Source organism: Zootoca vivipara, chromosome 6 (assembly GCF_965207765.1).
Source record: "Zootoca vivipara chromosome 6, rZooViv2.hap1.1, whole genome shotgun sequence".
Classification (NCBI taxonomy): domain Eukaryota; kingdom Metazoa; phylum Chordata; class Lepidosauria; order Squamata; family Lacertidae; genus Zootoca; species Zootoca vivipara.
The window spans coordinates 51452611-51470939 of NC_142589.1; the positions used below are offsets into that span (position 1 = coordinate 51452611).

General features: G+C 49.9%; 3 protein-coding genes across 3 annotated transcripts in view; 2 read left to right on the top strand and 1 right to left on the bottom strand.

Moving 5' to 3' along the window:
• Positions 1–1270: 1270 nt before the first annotated feature.
• Positions 1271–6034, top strand: LOC118078073 (chymotrypsinogen B). Its single transcript, XM_035101802.3, has 7 exons — positions 1271–1403; positions 2427–2530; positions 2713–2792; positions 3093–3171; positions 4165–4345; positions 5090–5223; positions 5821–6034. The coding sequence occupies exons 1-7, from the start codon at positions 1301–1303 to the stop codon at positions 5980–5982; spliced, it is 843 nt and encodes a 280-aa protein (XP_034957693.3). The 5' UTR covers positions 1271–1300; the 3' UTR covers positions 5983–6034.
• A 2423-nt stretch (positions 6035–8457) lies between these two features.
• Positions 8458–13037, top strand: LOC118086454 (chymotrypsinogen B-like). The gene is made up of 7 exons (XM_035118068.3): positions 8458–8591; positions 9787–9890; positions 10073–10152; positions 10456–10534; positions 11171–11351; positions 12092–12225; positions 12824–13037. Exons 1-7 carry the CDS (start codon positions 8540–8542, stop codon positions 12983–12985), a joined length of 792 nt encoding a protein of 263 aa, XP_034973959.3. The 5' UTR covers positions 8458–8539; the 3' UTR covers positions 12986–13037.
• A 2651-nt stretch (positions 13038–15688) lies between these two features.
• Positions 15689–18329, bottom strand: part of BCAR1 (BCAR1 scaffold protein, Cas family member) — a 41011-nt gene continuing 38370 nt past the window's right edge. Inside the window, exons 6-7 of the mRNA XM_035118067.3 lie at positions 18034–18123; positions 15689–16582 (exon numbers count right to left, since the gene is read on the bottom strand). Of these exons, the coding sequence (XP_034973958.3) occupies positions 16061–16582; positions 18034–18123 (612 nt within the window). The 3' untranslated portion in view covers positions 15689–16060. The remainder of the gene's footprint in view (positions 16583–18033; positions 18124–18329) is intronic.

Sequence of the window (18329 nt, forward strand, 5' to 3'; positions counted from 1 at the left end):
GGAGCAGAGCTTTAGGGTGTCATGTTTGACAGAGGGCAGCCCTCCCTCTATCTGTCGGAGGACAGTCCTCTCTTTGAAGCACAACCCGGCTGAAGGCTACTTTAAAGAAAAAGAAGCCTAAGGAGGAGTCTTGGAAGTTGCCTGTCAGCATCTGGACAGCAGACTGGTCAAAGTCCTACCCAGTGTTGCATATTGGTTTAAATGATAGTAATTATTTCTATGTGTCTAAATTAACCTGTGCAATTTTTAGTAACACGGGAGTGCCCACCCAAACACTGAGCATCACTGTGAGGGTTCCCATGCTGCTGCCCCTCCAGCTTTCCAGCCAGGTTTGTCTGATAGCCAGGAGAACTTATTGCACCAGGTGTTCCCTGGGAAAGCTGACAGAAGGGATGACATTGAGGAGGAGGCACAGCTGTGGGGGGTTACAGGCCCTCAACTAGCTCTATCCAGCAGGTCCCATACCTGTGTTCTGCCAACAGGTAAAGCAGTTGCTCCTGTGTGTGTGTGTGTGTGTGTGTGCGTGTGTGTATATATAAATATATAGAGAGATTTATTAAAGCTTGAAAAACAAACAAAGAAAAACCAATATACAGAACTCAACGGCAAGTATCAAACACCCCCCCCCCAATAAATCATAAACTGGGGTGATTGGCTTAGGATCCAGCAGTCCTCTGGCTGTTTCCTGGCACAGTCAGGTTATGACGGATTAACGCCTTCATCTTTGGCTCAGCCAGAGATATTCCACCATATCTCCTCCATTGCAGCTGAGCCAAGCCTGGTAGATTTCAGGTTAGCATAAGCCCCCAGGAAACTGTGTTCCATGGCTGCAATCAGGGGGACTTAGGCCACATCCTAAGCCTGTCAAGTTCAGTCTCACGACCTAGCAACCCAAGTGTAAATTCAGCCGGCAGAAAGGGTGGTGTCACTTGAACACTTATTTTAAAGGCTTGTTTTTGCTCTGCCAGGCTTAGCTCAGCTCAGTCAGCAGGAGCTCCACTCCTGAATGGAGTTTGAGCCGGTGTAACTTTGTGCCAGATTAAATTACACCAGTTTGCTTTATGCCAGCTTCTTGTGCACAGAATTGCTCCTTTAAGCAAGGCACCAGGGCAAAATGGAAGAGACCACCACAGAGCACCCCAGAAACCTTCCAGCTGCCATTGACCTAAAAATAGCCCCAGTTTCCAAAGTGGGTGCTTTCACCTGCCAGTCATCAACCGTGTTATCAACGGACAGGTTTGCTCGTTCCCACGTAGCCGCTGGCTCCCAGCCACCTTTGGTCTGAGCGCTCAGTATAAAAATGGCTGAGCTGCTATATGCTATATGCTATTGTCCTCAGAACCAGCTTATTATGGCAGCCTTGTGGTTTTTGTCCTGCCTGGCACTTGTCAGTGCCGCACAGAGTAAGTACCCACCTGCTTGTGGTCTTGGGCCTTGCTTGGGGTGGGGTGAGGAAGCAAACCATTTCCATGGTTGTGTCACCCAGGCTTGGATAATCATCTTTCTTTTCTCTCTAGAAAATAGAGCTGATTCAGGGGGTAGGCCAACCTGGCCCCATCCATAGGCCAGTGAAGGGACACTTGCTTTGGTATTTGCTTTCCTCTGCCCTCCTCTTTCCTTTTTCCTTTTCTATCATGGCTGTTCGATTGTAAGCTTGCAGTCAGGGACGGCCTTGTTTTTTAACATATGTATAGCGCTTATAAAGTTTAAGGCACTTTAGAAGTGTTAAGTTATCCTCTTCATCTAGATGGTCATGGGGGAATCAGCACATGGCACAGCCCCTCCTGGGACTTTACTGTTCCAGAATATAGGTAGATGAACAAAATGCTTGAATGCCACATTGAAACTCCCTACACTTAAACACCAGGGATAAGGTGAGGGTTCGGATCCCTGTCCCTGACATGTCTTCCTGACATGCTAACTCTCTATAGGTAGGGATGAATTCATTTTTTAAAATTACTTATTTTTTACTGCATTTATAACCCACACCTTTCTCCCCATTTTCTTCTCAGAGCAAACCGTGAGGTAGGTTAGGCTGAGAGTCAGTGACTGGCCCAAGTAAGCTTTACGGCTGAGCAGGGATTCAAACCCTCATCTCCCAGGTCCTAGTCTAACACTCTAACCAGTACACCGCACAGGCTACTACGAGAAGCATTAGATGATGCCAACCTCAGGTGCATTTTGAAGTGATACAGGGCCAGGGAGATTGTATCAGGTGGCCTGGTCCCCTCATTTATAGAGGACAGTCCTCTGTTTGAAGGGCTATCAGGGGACAGTCCTCAGAACCGTGAAGAGGGTGCACAGATGGACCCCTGGGCTGCCTCTGCCTTTCCATTCCCTGTCCCTGCAGCCTCCTTACCTGAAGTCCTGAGTGCAAAGCACAGAACATGGAAAAGCTCTCACTTCAGCTCCTTTCTTGCTTCCAGGTTGCGGCGTCCCTTCGATCCAGCCTGTCCTCACTGGCTACTCCCGCATTGTCAACGGGGAGGAGGCAGTGCCCGGATCATGGCCCTGGCAGGTCTCCCTGCAGGTAAGATTGCTTGGGAAGGTCTTGGGAGTCTGGTTCATTTCCTCTATTGATTTGCACTTCCCCTACCAGTGCTTAATTGGAACTGAAAATAAAATGGCCAAAGGCCCTTTCTATTGCCACTGCTGCCTGGCTGTGTTCCTGTTGGGTCTCTCACCACCCGCTTTCCTTGGTTTGCCTTGCAGGAGAGGAGCGGGTGGCATTTCTGCGGTGGGTCCCTTGTCAGCGAGCGCTGGGTGGTGACTGCTGCCCATTGTGGGGTGACGTGAGTACCTTGCCTCCCTGGGGATATTTTTTTAAATAGATGAATAGGAATCCTGGAGGTTGCAGGGTCAGGCTATGCACAGCAAAGGCTAGCAGATGTGTTACCGTAGCTACCTGTGGTCAGAGCAAGGGGCTGAAATATATGTGAGAATCATAGAACTATAGAATTGTAGAGCTGGAAGGGACCCACAAAGGTCATCTAGTTCAACCCCCTGCAATGCAGGAATCCCTGACAAGATGGCCATGCAACCTCCGTTCCTTCAGCTGGGGCCAACAGATAGCTTTTGCTTGCTTTCCTCAGGACCTCCAACATCGTGGTGCTTGGTGAACATGACCGTAGCTCCTCTGCGGAGAAAATACAGAAGTTGGCTGTCGAAAAGGTGGGTGAAGCAGCTGGAAGGCCTCTCCAGGGCTCCTCCAGATAGCATGTTTATTGAGTATTCATCCAGATTTACTTGCACAAGGCTTAGACAGAGGTCGGGCTTTGTTCTGGCACTTATGTAAATGTTAACCAGCCCCTTAAAAAAAAATTATAAATTATTTTCAAACACAAACATAGAAAACAAATAATTCCCCCCCCCCCGAATACAAATATTTACAATCCAAAAGCAAGAAAAACCAAAACCAAAACTACACACACATAAAAATTGGTCCAACTAATCCTCCACTTAATCCAATACTCTGTGGCGCTCTGTGGTCGTCACTGGAGGAGGAACCTTCTGTGTCATCGACTGCTTTTGTTAATTAGACATCTGAAGGCAGCCCTGTTTAGGGAAGCTTTTAATGTTTAATAGATTATTGTATTTTAATCTGTTGGAAGCCACCCATATGGCTGGGGAGGCCCAGCCAGATGGGCGGGGTATAAATAATATGTTGTTGTTATTTTTATTATTATTATTATTTAACACAATTATCACTACCAGCCGATATCTGCCTGTCACCCTCCGCTGACCTCACTGTTTACAACTCCTCTCCCCAAACCATGCGTGTGTTTAGCCTTGTAGTCAACAAAGGTGTTGTGGGTATGTTTGACTGCAGTACTCATTCTGGCCACAGTCGCTGCAGTTCTCACTCAGGTCCACAACATGCGAATGAAGGATTGAGACTGCTGTTCACAGATTGGGTAGCTAGGGGAAGTTTATTACTGTTGCAAGTAACTAAGTACTATATAAGCCAGCCAGCTAAGCTATTGTGCAGTCCAGGACTCACAGCTGAAATAAAGAGCTGGTTGTTTTAAGAGCTGTGTCTTCATCCATCTTTCCCACGATTTAACAAAAGGCACACACCACAATACCGGTATGTTTGTGAGTCTCTGGTCAGATGCATCACTCTATCCCGCTTGCAGCACCCACAATGCCTCTCTCGCCCATCAGGTCTTCACCCACCCAGAGTGGGACCCCGTTGCCATCAACAACGACATTGCCCTCATCAAGCTGGCCACCCCTGCTGAGATGACTGACACTGTGTCGCCCGTGTGCCTGACAGACACTGCTGACCACTTCAAGAGCGGAGACCTTTGTGCCACCTCCGGCTGGGGAAAGACACGCTACAACGGTGGGCCTGTCAGGGGTCTCACAGGGGAAGTGCTGGAGGGCGCAGGGAGGGATGTCTAGGGGGCCGCTTGCTTGCCTGTACAGAGTGCAGAGGTGTGTGTGTGTAAACTAGCCTGCTGTACAAAAGTTAAATATTTAATTTTTGCACATTTGCCTTTGGCCCTCCCCTTCACTATCATGTGGCCCCCAGAAGGGAAGGTGGCCCTGTCTGTCTGAGAAAAGCTCACCGCACCTGCTTGAGCGCAACTCCCCAAGTTCTCTGCCCGTGAGGTGAGCAGCCATTGCAAGCGTCAGTGGGAAATCCTTCTTGACCCAAACTTTACTTCAAACCTGGCTTCCTATCTTGTTAGGAGGGAGAGACTTCTGTGGCAGTTGGGAGCTGGATTTTTTAGGCCACTCAAGGACGATCCCTCTGTGGGGATACCTCACTGACAAAGTGCTCCTTGCCAATGTGTGCCTCCCTATTAGTGACAAGGCAGCTGCTTACAAACAGAGCTCTAAATCACTGTGTACCAGGTTACCCGAAAAACCATCTTCCTCTTCACTGTGCTCAGCTAAGGGAACCCAGTTAGTTTTGATTATTGACTTGTGGTAACGTGGACTTGGGTTTTTCAGTGGTGTATTTTTAACAATAGATTGACTTCATAGTTTTAAAGTGCTTAGAAGCCACTTTGGCATCTAAATAAATACCTAGCAGAGTGTTGCAAAGCAGTAGCAATTGCTGACTTGATCCTCTTTCCTGCAGCTTTCACCACCCCCAGCAAGCTGCAACAAACAGCCCTACCTCTCCTGTCCAATGAGGAATGCAAGAAGTCCTGGGGCAGCAACATCTCTGACCTGATGATCTGCGCTGGTGCAGCCGGATCTTCTTCCTGCATGGTGAGTGCTGCTTGTCCCTCTCCCCACTCACACAAAAACCCCAAGCACCTACAGGTAGGGGAAGCCGATTAATTAAGGAGCAAATGGTCACTTCTCTCTCAGCTTCACAGAACAAGGAGCAGGAGCAGAAGTGGCAAGGAGGGATGTGATAATTAAAGTTACAGTAGCTCTTATAAAAGCTTCAGTACCATGTTGTCGGTTCACATTGGAGTGGTTGGCATGGCAATTTATTTTTACTGCAAAAACAAGAATAGCCAGAAATCAGGGTGTGGGGAGGAACCCACAGGAGGAAGACACAGAAAATACTGAAAATCAACAAAGGGAGTGACTGGGGGATTGTGATTCCAAAGATTCCCTCAAACTGAAGGATACATGGTAGGAAAAAGAATATTTGCCAACTCATCTGTAGTTTCTCCAAGGCATGTGATAGGTGGGGGTGGGAGAACAGAAAACTGCAAACCGACCTTTCGAGAATGTGAGGGTAAACATCCCGAAAGATTGCCTGGTTCCTTAAAAAAGGACTAGAGGGAAAATTATGGCAGAAGGCCTAGGATACCCACCTGCCCAAAGTCTAAACTGTCCGTCTTCTGTTTGCAGGGTGATTCTGGAGGACCCCTTGTGTGCCAGGAAGGTGGTGTCTGGAAGTTGGTGGGTATTGTGTCTTGGGGCAGCAGCCGCTGCTCAACCACCACCCCTGCTGTGTATGCCCGCATCAGCCGCCTCCGTGCCTGGGCAGACGAAACCATGGCTAATAACTGAGCTTCTGGTGTCACGGGATGAGGGGGATCAATAAAAGCTGTTCCTTCTTTGAGACCTGTTTTGTGTCCTGTTCTTGCATTGCTCCTGCCACAGAATATATTCTAATCTCAGGCTGGCATGGCCACCCCATTTGTGTAGGAAATGTGTAAGAATCCCAACAATTTTCACATGCCTACATCCACACACTGCCATAAGCAGTGGCTCCATAGTGTGGCTTCCCCTGTGGAACATGGTGCCAAGACCCTTCTCTGCCAGCGTTGCCCCAGAGAGTAAAATGGATGTGTTTGTGCGTGTGCATAAGCATGCAGACTGTGTGATGGGCCCATCTGGGTGAGTGTGCACATGCTGGCATGTGGCCCTCACAGGGGTGGTGAATCTTCAGCCTGGACCCCTGAGCCTTTTTTTTCAGGCGAGTGGTGCCAGGATCTGTAACAGGCACTGCTGAACTTCTTTTGGCTTGGGGTTCCTTCCAAGCCTTTTTTGGGGGGTCGCATAGCCTCACGTTGCCCCCCAAAAAACCCAGCTGTAGCCCCCCCCCCAGCAGCTGCTGTCGGAGCGCACCTGTCACAGCCCATGGTAAAACCCGAAGTCGAGAGTTTTTCTTTATAGCTCAGCAAGCAACAGGTCAAGAGATTGAATATAGTGGGGGGTTAAGGTTGACATTTTGGCAGGGAGTAAAATATCTGTAAGGGGCCAGGCCCCATTGCAGGTGCAACCCTGCATGACTTTTTTTCTAGCTGAGAAACTCTGGTCCATTTCCAAGGAATCCCACAGGCCCTTGGAGCAGAGCTTTAGGGTGTCAGAGGGCAGCCCTCCCTCTATCTGTCGGAGGACAGTCCTCTCTTTGAAGCACAACCCGGCTGAAGGCTAGTTTAAAGAAAAAGAAGCCTAAGGAGGAGTCTTGGAAGTTGCCTGTCAGCATCTGGACAGCAGACTGGTCAAAGTCTTCCCCACTGTTGTATAACAGTGTCTAAATTAACCTGTGCAATTTTTAGTAACACGGGAGTGCCCACCCAAACACTGAGCATCACTGTGAGGGTTCCCATGCTGCTGCCCCTCCAGCTTTCCAGCCAGGTTTGTCTGATAGCCAGGAGAACTTATTGCACCAGGTGTTCCCTGGGAAAGCTGACAGAAGGGATGACATTGAGGAGGAGGCACAGCTGTGGGGGGTTACAGGCCCTCAACTAACTCTATCCAGCAGGTTCCATACCTGTGTTCTGCCAACAGGTAAAGCAGTTGCTCCTGTGTGTGTGCGTGTGTGTATATATAAATATATAGAGAGATTTATTAAAGCTTGAAAAACAAAGAAAAAACAATATACAGAACTCAACGGCAAGTATAAAACACCCCCCCAATAAATCATAAGCTGGGGTGATTGGCTTAGGATCCAGCAGTCCTCTGGCTGTTTCCTGGCACAGTCAGGTTATGACGGATTAACGCCTTCATCTTTGGCTCAGCCAGAGATATTCCACCATATCTCCTCCATTGCAGCTGAGCCAAGCCTGGTAGATTTCAGGTTAGCATAAGCCCCCATGGCTGGAATTGGGGACTTTGGCCACATCCTAAGCCTGTCAAGTTCAGTCTCACGATCTAGCAACCCAAGTGTAAATTCAGCTGGCAGAAAGGGTGGTGTCACTCGAACACTTATTTTAAAGGCTTGTTTTTGCTCTGCCAGGCTTAGCTCAGCTCAGTCAGCAGGAGCTCCACTCCTGAATGGAGTTTGAGCCGGTGTAACTTTGTGCCAGATTAAATTACACCAGTTTGCTTTATGCCAGCTTCTTGTGCACAGAATTGCTCCTTTAAGCAAGGCACCAGGGCAAAATGGAAGAGACCACCTCGGCCCTCTTCCTTCCACAGAGCACCCCAGAAACCTTCCAGCTGCCATTGTCCTAAAAATATCCCCAGTTTCCAAAGTGGGTGCTTTCACCTGCCCAGTGCTGTCAACTGTCCCTTTTTTTGCCGGAAATTATTATTATTATTTATACCCCACCCATCCAGCTGGGTTTCCCCAGCCGCTCTGGGCAGCTTCCAACAGAAACATAAAATACAATAATCTATTAAACATTAAAAGCATCCCTAAACAGGCTGCCTAAAAATCTGGTAGTTGTTTTTCTCTTTGACATCTGATTGGAGAGCGTTCCACAGGGCGGGCGCCACTACCAAGAAGGCCCTCTGCCTGGTTCCCTATAACCTGGCTTCTCGCAATGAGGGAACCGCCAGAAGGCCCTCGGTGCTGGACCTCAGTGTCTGGGCAGAATGATGGGGGTGGAGACGCTCCTTCAGGTATACTGGACCGAGGCCATTTAGGGCTTTAAAATTCCCTTATTCAGCGCCCTTACTTTCATATCCGGGAGTTGACAGCACAATAGGATTTCCTTATCTTCAAATCTCGAGGTTGACAGCTATGCACCTGCCAGTCATCAACCGTTTCGTCAACGGACAGGTTTGCTCATTCCCACGTTGCCGCTGGCTCCCAGCCACCTTTGGTCTGAGCGCTCAGTATAAAAATGGCTGAGCTGCTACATGCTGTCCCTATTGTCCTCAGAACCAGCTTATTATGGCAGCCTTGTGGTTTTTGTCCTGCCTGGCACTTGTCAGTGCCGCACAGAGTAAGTACTTGTGGTCTTGGGCCTTGCTTGGGGTGGGGTGAGGAAGCAAACCATTTCCATGGTTGTGTCACCCAGGCTTGGATCATCATCTTTCTTTTCTCTCTAGAAAATAGAGCTGATTCAGGGGATAGGCCAACCTGGCCCCATCCATAGGCCAGTGAAGGGACACTTGCTTTGGTATTTGCTTTCCTCTGCCCTCCTCTTTCCTTTTTCCTTTTCTATCATGGCTGTTCGATTGTAAACTTGCAGTCAGGGACGGCCTTGTTTTTTAACATATGTTTAGCGCTTATAAAGTTTAAGGCACTTTAAAAGTGTTAAGTTATCCTCTTCATCTAGACTGTCATGGGGGAATCAGCACGTGGCACAGCCCCTCCTGGGACTGTACTGTTCCAGAATATAGGTAGATGAACAAAATGCTTGAATGCCACATTAAAACTCCCTACACTTAAACACCAGGGATAAGGTGAGGGTTCGGATCCCTGTCCCTGACATGTCTTCCTGACATGCTAACTCTCTATAGGTAGGGATGAATTCATTTTTTAAAATTACTTATTTTTTACTGCATTTATAACCCACACCTTTCTCCCCATTTTCTTCTCAGAGCAAACCGTGAGGTAGGTTAGGCTGAGAGTCAGTGACTGGCCCAAGTAAGCTTTACGGCTGAGCAGGGATTCAAACCCTCATCTCCCAGGTCGTAGTCTAACACTCTAACCAGTACACTGCACAGGCTACTACGAGAAGCATTAGATGATGCCAACCTCAGGTGCATTTTGAAGTAATATAGACCTAGGGATATAGACCATTTATAGAGGACAGTCCTCTGTTTGAAGGGCTATCAGGGGACAGTCCAGCATATCTGAAGAATGATCTGATCCAAGTCCAGCTTAAAGATAAAGAACCGTGAAGAGGGAGGCCAGGGGCTTGGTCAATCCCCATATAGCATCATCTCCCATTTAGGAGCAGCCACTGAGAAGGCCCTTTTGGATGGCTCTCATCACCGCACACATACAGACAAGCAAAGGACCAGCACACCAGCCAGATTGGGGCTTGTCTCTGCTATGTTATGTGCACAGATGGACCCCTGGGCTGCCTCTGCCTTTCCATTCCCTGTCCCTGCAGCCTCCTTACCTGAAGTCCTGAGTGCAAAGCACAGAACACGGAAAAGCTCTCACTTCACCTCCTTTCTTGCTTCCAGGTTGCGGCGTCCCTTCGATCCAGCCTGTCCTCACTGGCTACTCCCGCATTGTCAACGGGGAGGAGGCAGTGCCCGGATCATGGCCCTGGCAGGTCTCCCTGCAGGTAAGATTGCTTGGGAAGGTCTTGGGAGTCTGGTTCGTATCCTCTATTGATTTGCACTTCCCCTACCAGTTCTTAATTGGAACTGAAAATAAAATGGCCAAAGGCCCTTTCTATTGCCACTGCTGCCTGGCTGTGTTCCTGTTGGGTCTCTCACCACCCGCTTTCCTTGGCTTTCCTTGCAGGAGAGGAGCGGGTGGCATTTCTGCGGTGGGTCCCTTGTCAGCGAGCGCTGGGTGGTGACTGCTGCCCATTGTGGGGTGACGTGAGTACCTTGCCTCCCTTTTCTTGTGGGGATATTTTTTTTAATAGATGAATAGGAATCCTGGAGTTTGCAGGGTCAGGCTATGCACAGCAAAGGCTAGCAGATGTGTTAGCTACCTGTGGTCAGAGCAAGGGGCTGAAATATATGTGAGAATCATAGAACTATAGAATTGTAGAGTTGGAAGGGACCCCCAAAGGTCATCTAGTTCAACCCCCTGCAATGCAGGAATCCCTGACAAGATGGCCATGCAACCTCCGTTCCTTCAGCTGGGGCCAACAGATAGCTTTTGCTTGCTTTCCTCAGGACCTCCAACATCGTGGTGCTTGGTGAACATGACCGTAGCTCCTCTGCGGAGAAAATACAGAAGTTGGCTGTCGAAAAGGTGGGTGAAGCAGCTGGAAGGCCTCTCCAGGGCTCCTCCAGATAGCATGTTTATTGAGTATTCATCCAGATTTACTTGCACAAGGCTTAGACAGAGGTCAGGCTTTGTTCTGGCACTTAATGGGCGGGGTATAAATAATATGTTGTTGTTATTTTTATTATTATTATTATTTAACACAATTATCACTACCAGCCGATATCTGCCTGTCACCCTCCGCTGACCTCACTGTTTACAACTCCTCTCCCCAAACCATGTGTGTGTTTAGCCTTGTAGTCAACAAAGGTGTTGTGGGTATGTTTGACTGCAGTACTCATTCTGGCCACAGTCGCTGCAGTTCTCACTCAGGTCCACAACATGCGAATGAAGGATTGAGACTGCTGTTCACAGATTGGGTAGCTAGGGGAAGTTTATTACTGTTGCAAGTAACTAAGTACTATATAAGCCAGCCAGCTAAGCTATTGTGCAGTCCAGGACTCACAGCTGAAATAAAGAGCTGGTTGTTTTAAGAGCTGTGTCTTCATCCATCTTTCCCACGATTTAACAAAAGGCACACACCACAATATGTTTGTGAGTCTCTGGTCAGATGCATCACTCTATCCCGCTTGCAGCACCCACAATGCCTCTCTCGCCCATCAGGTCTTCACCCACCCAGAGTGGGACCCCGTTGCCATCAACAACGACATTGCCCTCATCAAGCTGGCCACCCCTGCTGAGATGACTGACACTGTGTCGCCCGTGTGCCTGACAGACACTGCTGACCACTTCAAGAGTGGAGACCTTTGTGCCACCTCCGGCTGGGGAAAGACACGCTACAACGGTGGGCCTGTCAGGGGTCTCACAAGGGAAGTGCTGGAGGGCGCAGGGAGGGATGTCTAGGGGGCCGCTTGCTTGCCTGTACAGAGTGCAGAGGTGTGTGTGTGTAAACTAGCCTGCTGTACAAAAGTTATTTAATTTTTGCACATTTGCCTTTGGCCCTCCCCTTCACTATCATGTGGCCCCCAGAAGGGAAGGTGGCCCTGTCTGTCTGACAAAAGCTCACCGCACCTGCTTGAGCGCAACTCCCCAAGTTCTCTGCCCGTGAGGTGAGCAGCCATTGCAAGCGTCAGTGGGAAATCCTTCTTGACCCAAACTTTACTTCAAACCTGGCTTTCTATCTTGTTAAGAGGGAGAGACTTCTGTGCCAGTTGGGAGCTGGATGTTTTAGGCCACTCAAGGACGATCCCTCTGTGGGGATACCTCACTGACAAAGTGCTCCTTGCCAATGTGTGCCTCCCTATTAGTGACAAGGCAGCTGCTTACAAACAGAGCTCTAAATCACTCTGTACCTGGTTACCCGAAAAACCATCTTCCTCTTCACTGTGCTCAGCTAAGGGAACCCAGTTAGTTTTGATTATTGACTTGTGGTAACGTGGACTTGGGTTTTTCAGTGGTGTATTTTTAACGATGGATTGACTTTATAGTTTTAAAGTGCTTAGAAGCCACTTTGGCATCTAAATAAATACCTAGCAGAGTGTTGCAAAGCAGTAGCAATTGCTGACTTGATCCTCTTTCCTGCAGCTTTCACCACCCCCAACAAGCTGCAACAAACAGCCCTACCTCTCCTGTCCAATGAGGAATGCAAGAAGTCCTGGGGCAGCAACATCTCTGACCTGATGATCTGCGCTGGTGCAGCCGGATCTTCTTCCTGCATGGTGAGTGCTGCTTGTCCCTCTCCCCAGTCACACAAAAACCTCAAGCACCTACAGGGAGGGGAAGCCGATTAATTAAGGAGCAAATAGTCACTTCTCTCTCAGCTTCACAGAACAAGGAGCAGGAGCAGAAGTGGCAAGGAGGGATGTGATAATTAAAGTTACAGTAGCTCTTATAAAAGCTTCAGTACCATGTTGCCGGTTCACATTGGAGTGGTTGGCATGGCAATTTATTTTTACTGCAAAAACAAGAATAGCCAGAAATCAGGGTGTGGGGAGGAACCCACAGGAGGAAGACACAGAAAATACTGAAAATCAACAAAGGGAGTGACTGGGGGATTGTGATTCCAAAGATTCCCTCAAACTGAAGGATACATGGTAGGAAAAAGAATATTTGCCAACTCATCTGTAGTTTCTCCAAGGCACGTGATAGGTGGGGTTGGGAGAACAGAAAACTGCAAACCGACCTTTCGAGAATGTGAGGGTAAACATCCCGAAAGATTGCCTGGTTCCTTAAAAAAAGGACTAGAGGGAGAATTATAGCAGAAGGCCTAGGATACCCACCTGCCCAAAGTCTAAACTGCCCGTCTTCCGTTTGCAGGGTGATTCTGGCGGACCCCTTGTGTGCCAGGAAGGTGGTGTCTGGAAGTTGGTGGGTATTGTGTCTTGGGGCAGCAGCCGCTGCTCAACCACCACCCCTGCTGTGTATGCCCGCGTCAGCCGCCTCCGTGCCTGGGCAGACGAAACCATGGCTAATAACTGAGCTTCTGGTGTCACGGGATGAGGGGGATCAATAAATGCTGTTCCTTCTTTGAGACCTGTTTTGTGTCCTGTTCTTGCATTGCTCCTGCCACAGAATATATTCTAATCTCAGGCTGGCATGGCCACCCCATTTGTGTAGGAAATGTGTAAGAATCCCAACAATTTGCACTTGCCCACATCCACACACAGTGGCTCAATAGCTGCCCCAGAGTGTAAAATGGATGTGTTTGTGCGTGTGCATAAGCGTGCATGCTATGTGATGGGCCCATCTGGGTGAGTGTGCACACACTAACATGTGGCCCTCACAGGGGTGGTGAATCCTCAGTCTGGCCCTCAAGCTGAAAAAGCTTTGCCACCTGTGCACCCTACAGACTCCCTGTAGCTGCCTCAGAGGAGCCCCATGAAGAGTTTGGACAAGCCAGAAAAGGCCATACAAGGCTGTGCGTGGAGCCTCGTTTAGGAAGAGGTCTCATGCTGCATGAAGCTGAATGTTGGAAAATTCAGGGCAGATGAAAGGAAGGCCTCCTTCATGCAGTGCATAGAAACTGTGGAACTCCCCTACACAGGAGGCAGTGATGGCCACCAACTTGGGTAGCCTTACAATATAGGGGAAGCGCAGTGCAGTGCAGGTGTTCTACCACCCCTCTCAAGTATATTCAGGAGCATAGAAAGCTGTCTTACGTGGACTTAAGACCATTGGGGGCTCCCCTCTATTTGTGGTCGTGGGTCTCCGGTGTTGCAGACAGGGCACTTTCTCCGTCCTGGGGATTGAACCTGGAGCCTTCTGCATGCATACAAGGGATTGTACCGTCCAAATCCCAGAACTGCACCCCCAGTGGCAGTTCTTGTGGGTGCTCCCGAGAGATGCTGAGTGCAGAACAAAGAATGGCCAGCTATGCAATTTCTTTTTCAAGTTGGTTGGTCTTAAGGGCTCAGTCCCTGTCCTGTGGTCAGATGGAAATGCAGTGATGGTGGTTAGTGGGTTTACGTATTCCCAGTGAGCTTCTTAGACAGCAACCTGGGGGGAAAGACACACTCGTGCCGAGGCTGAATTCACAAGCAGAGGTGGCTGCTGACCAATCCAAAAACCCAATCCAGATCCATGCCACCCAAAAACATAGGAAGCAGCCTTATAGAGTCAGACCATTGCTCTAGCTAGCTTGGTCTCATCTACATTCAGTGGCAGTGACTCTCCAGGTTATCAGGCAGGGTTTGCTCCCAGCCCAATCTGGAGGTGCCCAGGTTGAACACGGGACCTTCTGCATGCAGAGCAGCGGCTCTGTCACTGAGCTACAGCTGGCGACTGTGGAAGGCTCTCTCAAGCCGCAATCCTGTGGGAGTGAACTCCCTTGAAGTCAGTGGAACTTACTTGCGAGTAAACCTGCATTGGGTTACACAGGCCCCTTTGCTCCACTCGGGAACAGCAGAGAGAACAACTTCCAGCTTTCCTTGCTAAGATGTGAGCATATCTTCCAAAACATGGGGGTGTAGATGCTGATCCATGAGCCCCCCGTTTTTCTACGGCATGTTTAGCTCTTTAATTGATGGCGAAAAAAACACAGACACCCTCCCCCAAATGAAAACACCCAATTTCCCCAGCTATTTAGTGGCTTCTCCACTCAAGTTAGTGGGATTCTGGAAGGGGAAAGGGCAGCAGGAGTTAGAATTAGTTGCTGATTATGTACTGGAGCCAAGGCAGTCAGTCATCCAGGCTGCAATTGCCCAGACATTTGCCCATCACCCTCTTCTCCAGCCAGGCTCGGCCAAGTTATTGAGTCTACCTGGGTCTTTGAAAGGAGCGAGGGAGCCAAGTTCAGGGTTGGGTTTTTTTTTACCATGATTAAATTTGCAGGTCAAAACAACAGGCTCTTAAGGGCAGGTCCCTACCCAGAAGGTACTAGGCCAACCAATGTTACAAATGCAAATTACTGATATTACTCCTGGCCCTGTGGTTACTGCCCAGAGTTACTGCCTTAGCATAAAGATGTGATCATTCCAAACACTGAAAAGTGGCAGTTTCTCCATGGAGGTGCAGCCTCTCCATATGCCAGCCCAGGGCAACTAGGAATGACAGAATGTGCCTTATACAAAATCAGACCACAGGTCCACCTGGCTCAGACTTATCTACAGGGACCTGCAGCAGCTCCCCGGGGGTTGGAGAGAAGGGGACACTCCTGGCCCTACCTTGAGATGCTTCAAGAGAGCAAATGGAAATGGCAATGAGCAGGACGAACACCACAGAAGGAGCTTTGCCTCTGAACTAAAGAGGTCCAAACGCTGCGACCTTTCTTCACAGGGGAGTCGGTTGTTTTGGTCGCCCTTTTCTGAACCTTCTCCGGCTCTACAATATCCAGAGGTGACCAGAGCCGTACACAGTATTCCAAGTGCGGTCGCAACCCATAGCTTTGTGCATTTGCACTGTGACATTGGCAGTTTACTTTTCGTCCAGGCATGGTAGTGAAGGTGGAACGGATCGACACTCTCCCCTGTTTCGGACATGCAGTGTTTTAGACCGAATTGCTGCCTGGCCAACAACCCTAATGAGACACACATTCTCTCTCTCTGCTTGTGGAGCTGATCACCTTCCTTCTGTGTTGGCTGAAAAACCTGGGCAAATTCGTTTGCTGGCATCCCAAGGCTCTCCCACAGATAAGGGCACTGATGTAACCATGGCAAGAGAAAAACACACACACACACACCGATCTTTCTCCCGTACCCCCTAATTGCTTGGATTCTATGTCTCTTTATTTGATTTAAATAGTGCTCATTAGCCAAACCATTTCAGAATCAAACAGGGTGTGGGGGAGGGGGAAGGATAACTATTTGCCTTCCACCACCTTCTCCCGGTTGCCATCAGGGCCGTCAAGATCCTCCCTTGTGAACCACATCAGGCACATGGGAACCACTGGCAGGAAGGTCCATTGTCTATGGAGCATAGAGGGAGGGGAGGGAGCAGCCAGCCCACCAACCCAGGAGAGTCTGGAGAAGTATTTACAGCCCATTTGCAGTGTTTTGAGTGGGTGGGTGTGGCTCGTCGGCAGGCCTCCCCCCGCCCCTACGAAGCCAAGGGCGGGCTTCACATGGCTGCAAGCTGCCCCAGCACCATCCGGAACTGCTGCGTGCTGTTGGCGAGCTCGTGGACCCGTGCCACCATGTCCTGGGCGGCGGCGGGGGAGGGGTACTGTAGCGCAGCCACCTTGGTGGTGGCCACGATCTCCTTGAGCATGTCGCAAAGCAGGTTGCTGTAGTGGGTGACCTTGTGGCGCACGTCCTGGGCCTTGGCCTGGCGCGAGAGAGTGTCCCCGATGAAGACCAGCTTGTGGGCGCTCAGGATGACGAACTTGCTGTGCGCCACGAAGATCTTGGGGGGCTGGTTGGTGCTGACGGCTGTGAAGAAGGCGTCCACGGCATTGGTCAGGGTGGTGAGGTTGGCCTCACACTGCTCCAGGTAGAAGAGGAGCAGCTGCCGGTCGGAGGGGCAGAGGGAGGCGCTGTCCCCGGCCCGCACATGGGCGTAGTGCTGCGGGGGCGTCCAGTTGGACAGGTCGTTGTCGATGGGCCGTGTGACCTCCTGCTCCAGGCGCTCAAACTGCTTCAGCTGCGGACAGGGGGGGAAACCACAGGGTGCTTCGTCAAGCAAGGGTGGGGCTGCCGAGGACAACCGGCTCCCTCCCCAGTCCCCCCCCCTATTCCTGGCTTGCGACAGAATGAGCCAGCTTCCTCCCCACAGGGCTACCTGGGACCTGGGCTTTGCCACTGGGACGTGCTGGCATCCTGGAAGCCACAGATCCACACAACCCGGCCCTACCGTTAGACAGGGGGAGGGCGTAGACTCGGGCAGCAGACTTTCGAAAGCAGTGAACAGGAGGTAAAGGTGGAGAGGCAGGAGTGAAGAGTGCCACATGGCCTGCCCTGGCATTCTTTAATATCAGTGGCGACCAACACATTTGGGCCACCACCCAATTTGTTCCATGAACTCATCGGTTGGAGGATGGATGGTGGCTAACAGATTGAGGTTGAATCCTGACAAGACAGAAGTACTGTTTGTGGGGGACAGGAGGCGGGCAGGTGTGGAGGATTCCCTGGTTCTGAATGGGGTAACTGTGCCCCTGAAGGACCAGGTACGCAGCCTGGGAGTCATTTTGGACTCACAGCTGTCCATGGAGGTGCAGGTCAATTCTGTGTCCAGGGCAGCTGTCTATCAGCTCCATCTGGTACGCAGGCTGAGACCCTACCTGCCTGCAGACTGTCTAGCCAGAGTGGTGCATGCTCTAGTTATCGCCCGCTTGGACTACTGCAATGCGCTCTACGTGGGGCTACCTTTGAAGGTGACTCGGAAACTACAACTAATCCAGAATGCGGCAGCTAGACTGGTGACTGGGAGCGGCCGCCAAGACCACATAACACTGGTCTTGAAAGATCTACATTGGCTCCCAGTATGTTTCTGAGCACAATTCAAAGTGTTGGTGCTGACCTTTAAAGCCCTAAATGGCCTCGGTCCAGTATACCTGAAGGAGCGTCTCCACCTCCATCATTCTGCCCGGACACTGAGGTCCAGCACCGAGGGCCTTCTGGCGGTTCCCTCGTTGCGAGAAGCCAAGTTGCAGGGAACTAGGCAGAGGGCCTTCTCGGTGGTGGCGTCTGTCCTGTGGAACGCCCTCCCAACAGATGTCAAAGAGGAAAACAACTACCAGATTTTTAGAAGACATCTGAAGGCAGCCTTGTTCAGGGAGGCTTTTAATGTTTAATAGATTACTGTGGGGGTTTTTTCTGTTGGAAGCCGCCCAGAGTGGCTGGGGAAACCCAGCCAGATGGGCGGGGTATAAATAATAATAATAATAATAATAATAATAATAATAATAATAATAATAATAATAATAAATTATTATTATTATTATTATCATCATCATCATCATCATCATCATCCTGGGTCCCTGCTACCCTGCCACAAGCATTGCAGGGGATGACCCTGTTGTGTGTGCCCCGTTGACATGTGACCGGCAATAGCCTTAGTGGTGGGCCTGGACCCAGGAAGCCCACCCTACTCACCTGTTGCTGCTCCAGGTGCCCCTTCCCTTGCCGGATAATGTTGCCCCTCTCAAGCAGCTCCTTCTGAGTTTTCTCAAACTCTTCCTTTCCCTAGTTGTTTTTTAAAGGGGTGAAAAGGAGGTTAGTGCGGGTGCAACCAGAGGGACAGACCCACAGCACAAGGAACCCAGTTCCACCAGTGCTAGAGCATCTGCTTGGCATACAGAAGGTTCAGCCCCCGGCATCTTCACTTCGAAAAGGTTCTCGGCCAAGGCATAATATTGAATATGATGCGTGGTTGAAATTATGGAATCAAA

Bases quoted from the DNA above. Each gene is read 5' to 3' on its own strand.
- LOC118078073 (XM_035101802.3), top strand. From the start codon at position 1,301: ATGGCTGAGCTGCTATATGCTATATGCTATTGTCCTCAGAACCAGCTT. The intron at 1,404-2,426 runs GTAAGTACCCAC...TCTTGCTTCCAG, and splicing joins ACTTGTCAGTGCCGCACAGA to GTTGCGGCGTCCCTTCGATC. The intron at 2,793-3,092 runs GTGAGTACCTTG...TGCTTTCCTCAG, and splicing joins GCTGCCCATTGTGGGGTGAC to GACCTCCAACATCGTGGTGC.
- LOC118086454 (XM_035118068.3), top strand. From the start codon at position 8,540: ATGGCAGCCTTGTGGTTTTTGTCCTGCCTGGCACTTGTCAGTGCCGCA. The intron at 9,891-10,072 runs GTAAGATTGCTT...CTTTCCTTGCAG, and splicing joins CCTGGCAGGTCTCCCTGCAG to GAGAGGAGCGGGTGGCATTT. The intron at 12,226-12,823 runs GTGAGTGCTGCT...TTCCGTTTGCAG, and splicing joins CCGGATCTTCTTCCTGCATG to GGTGATTCTGGCGGACCCCT.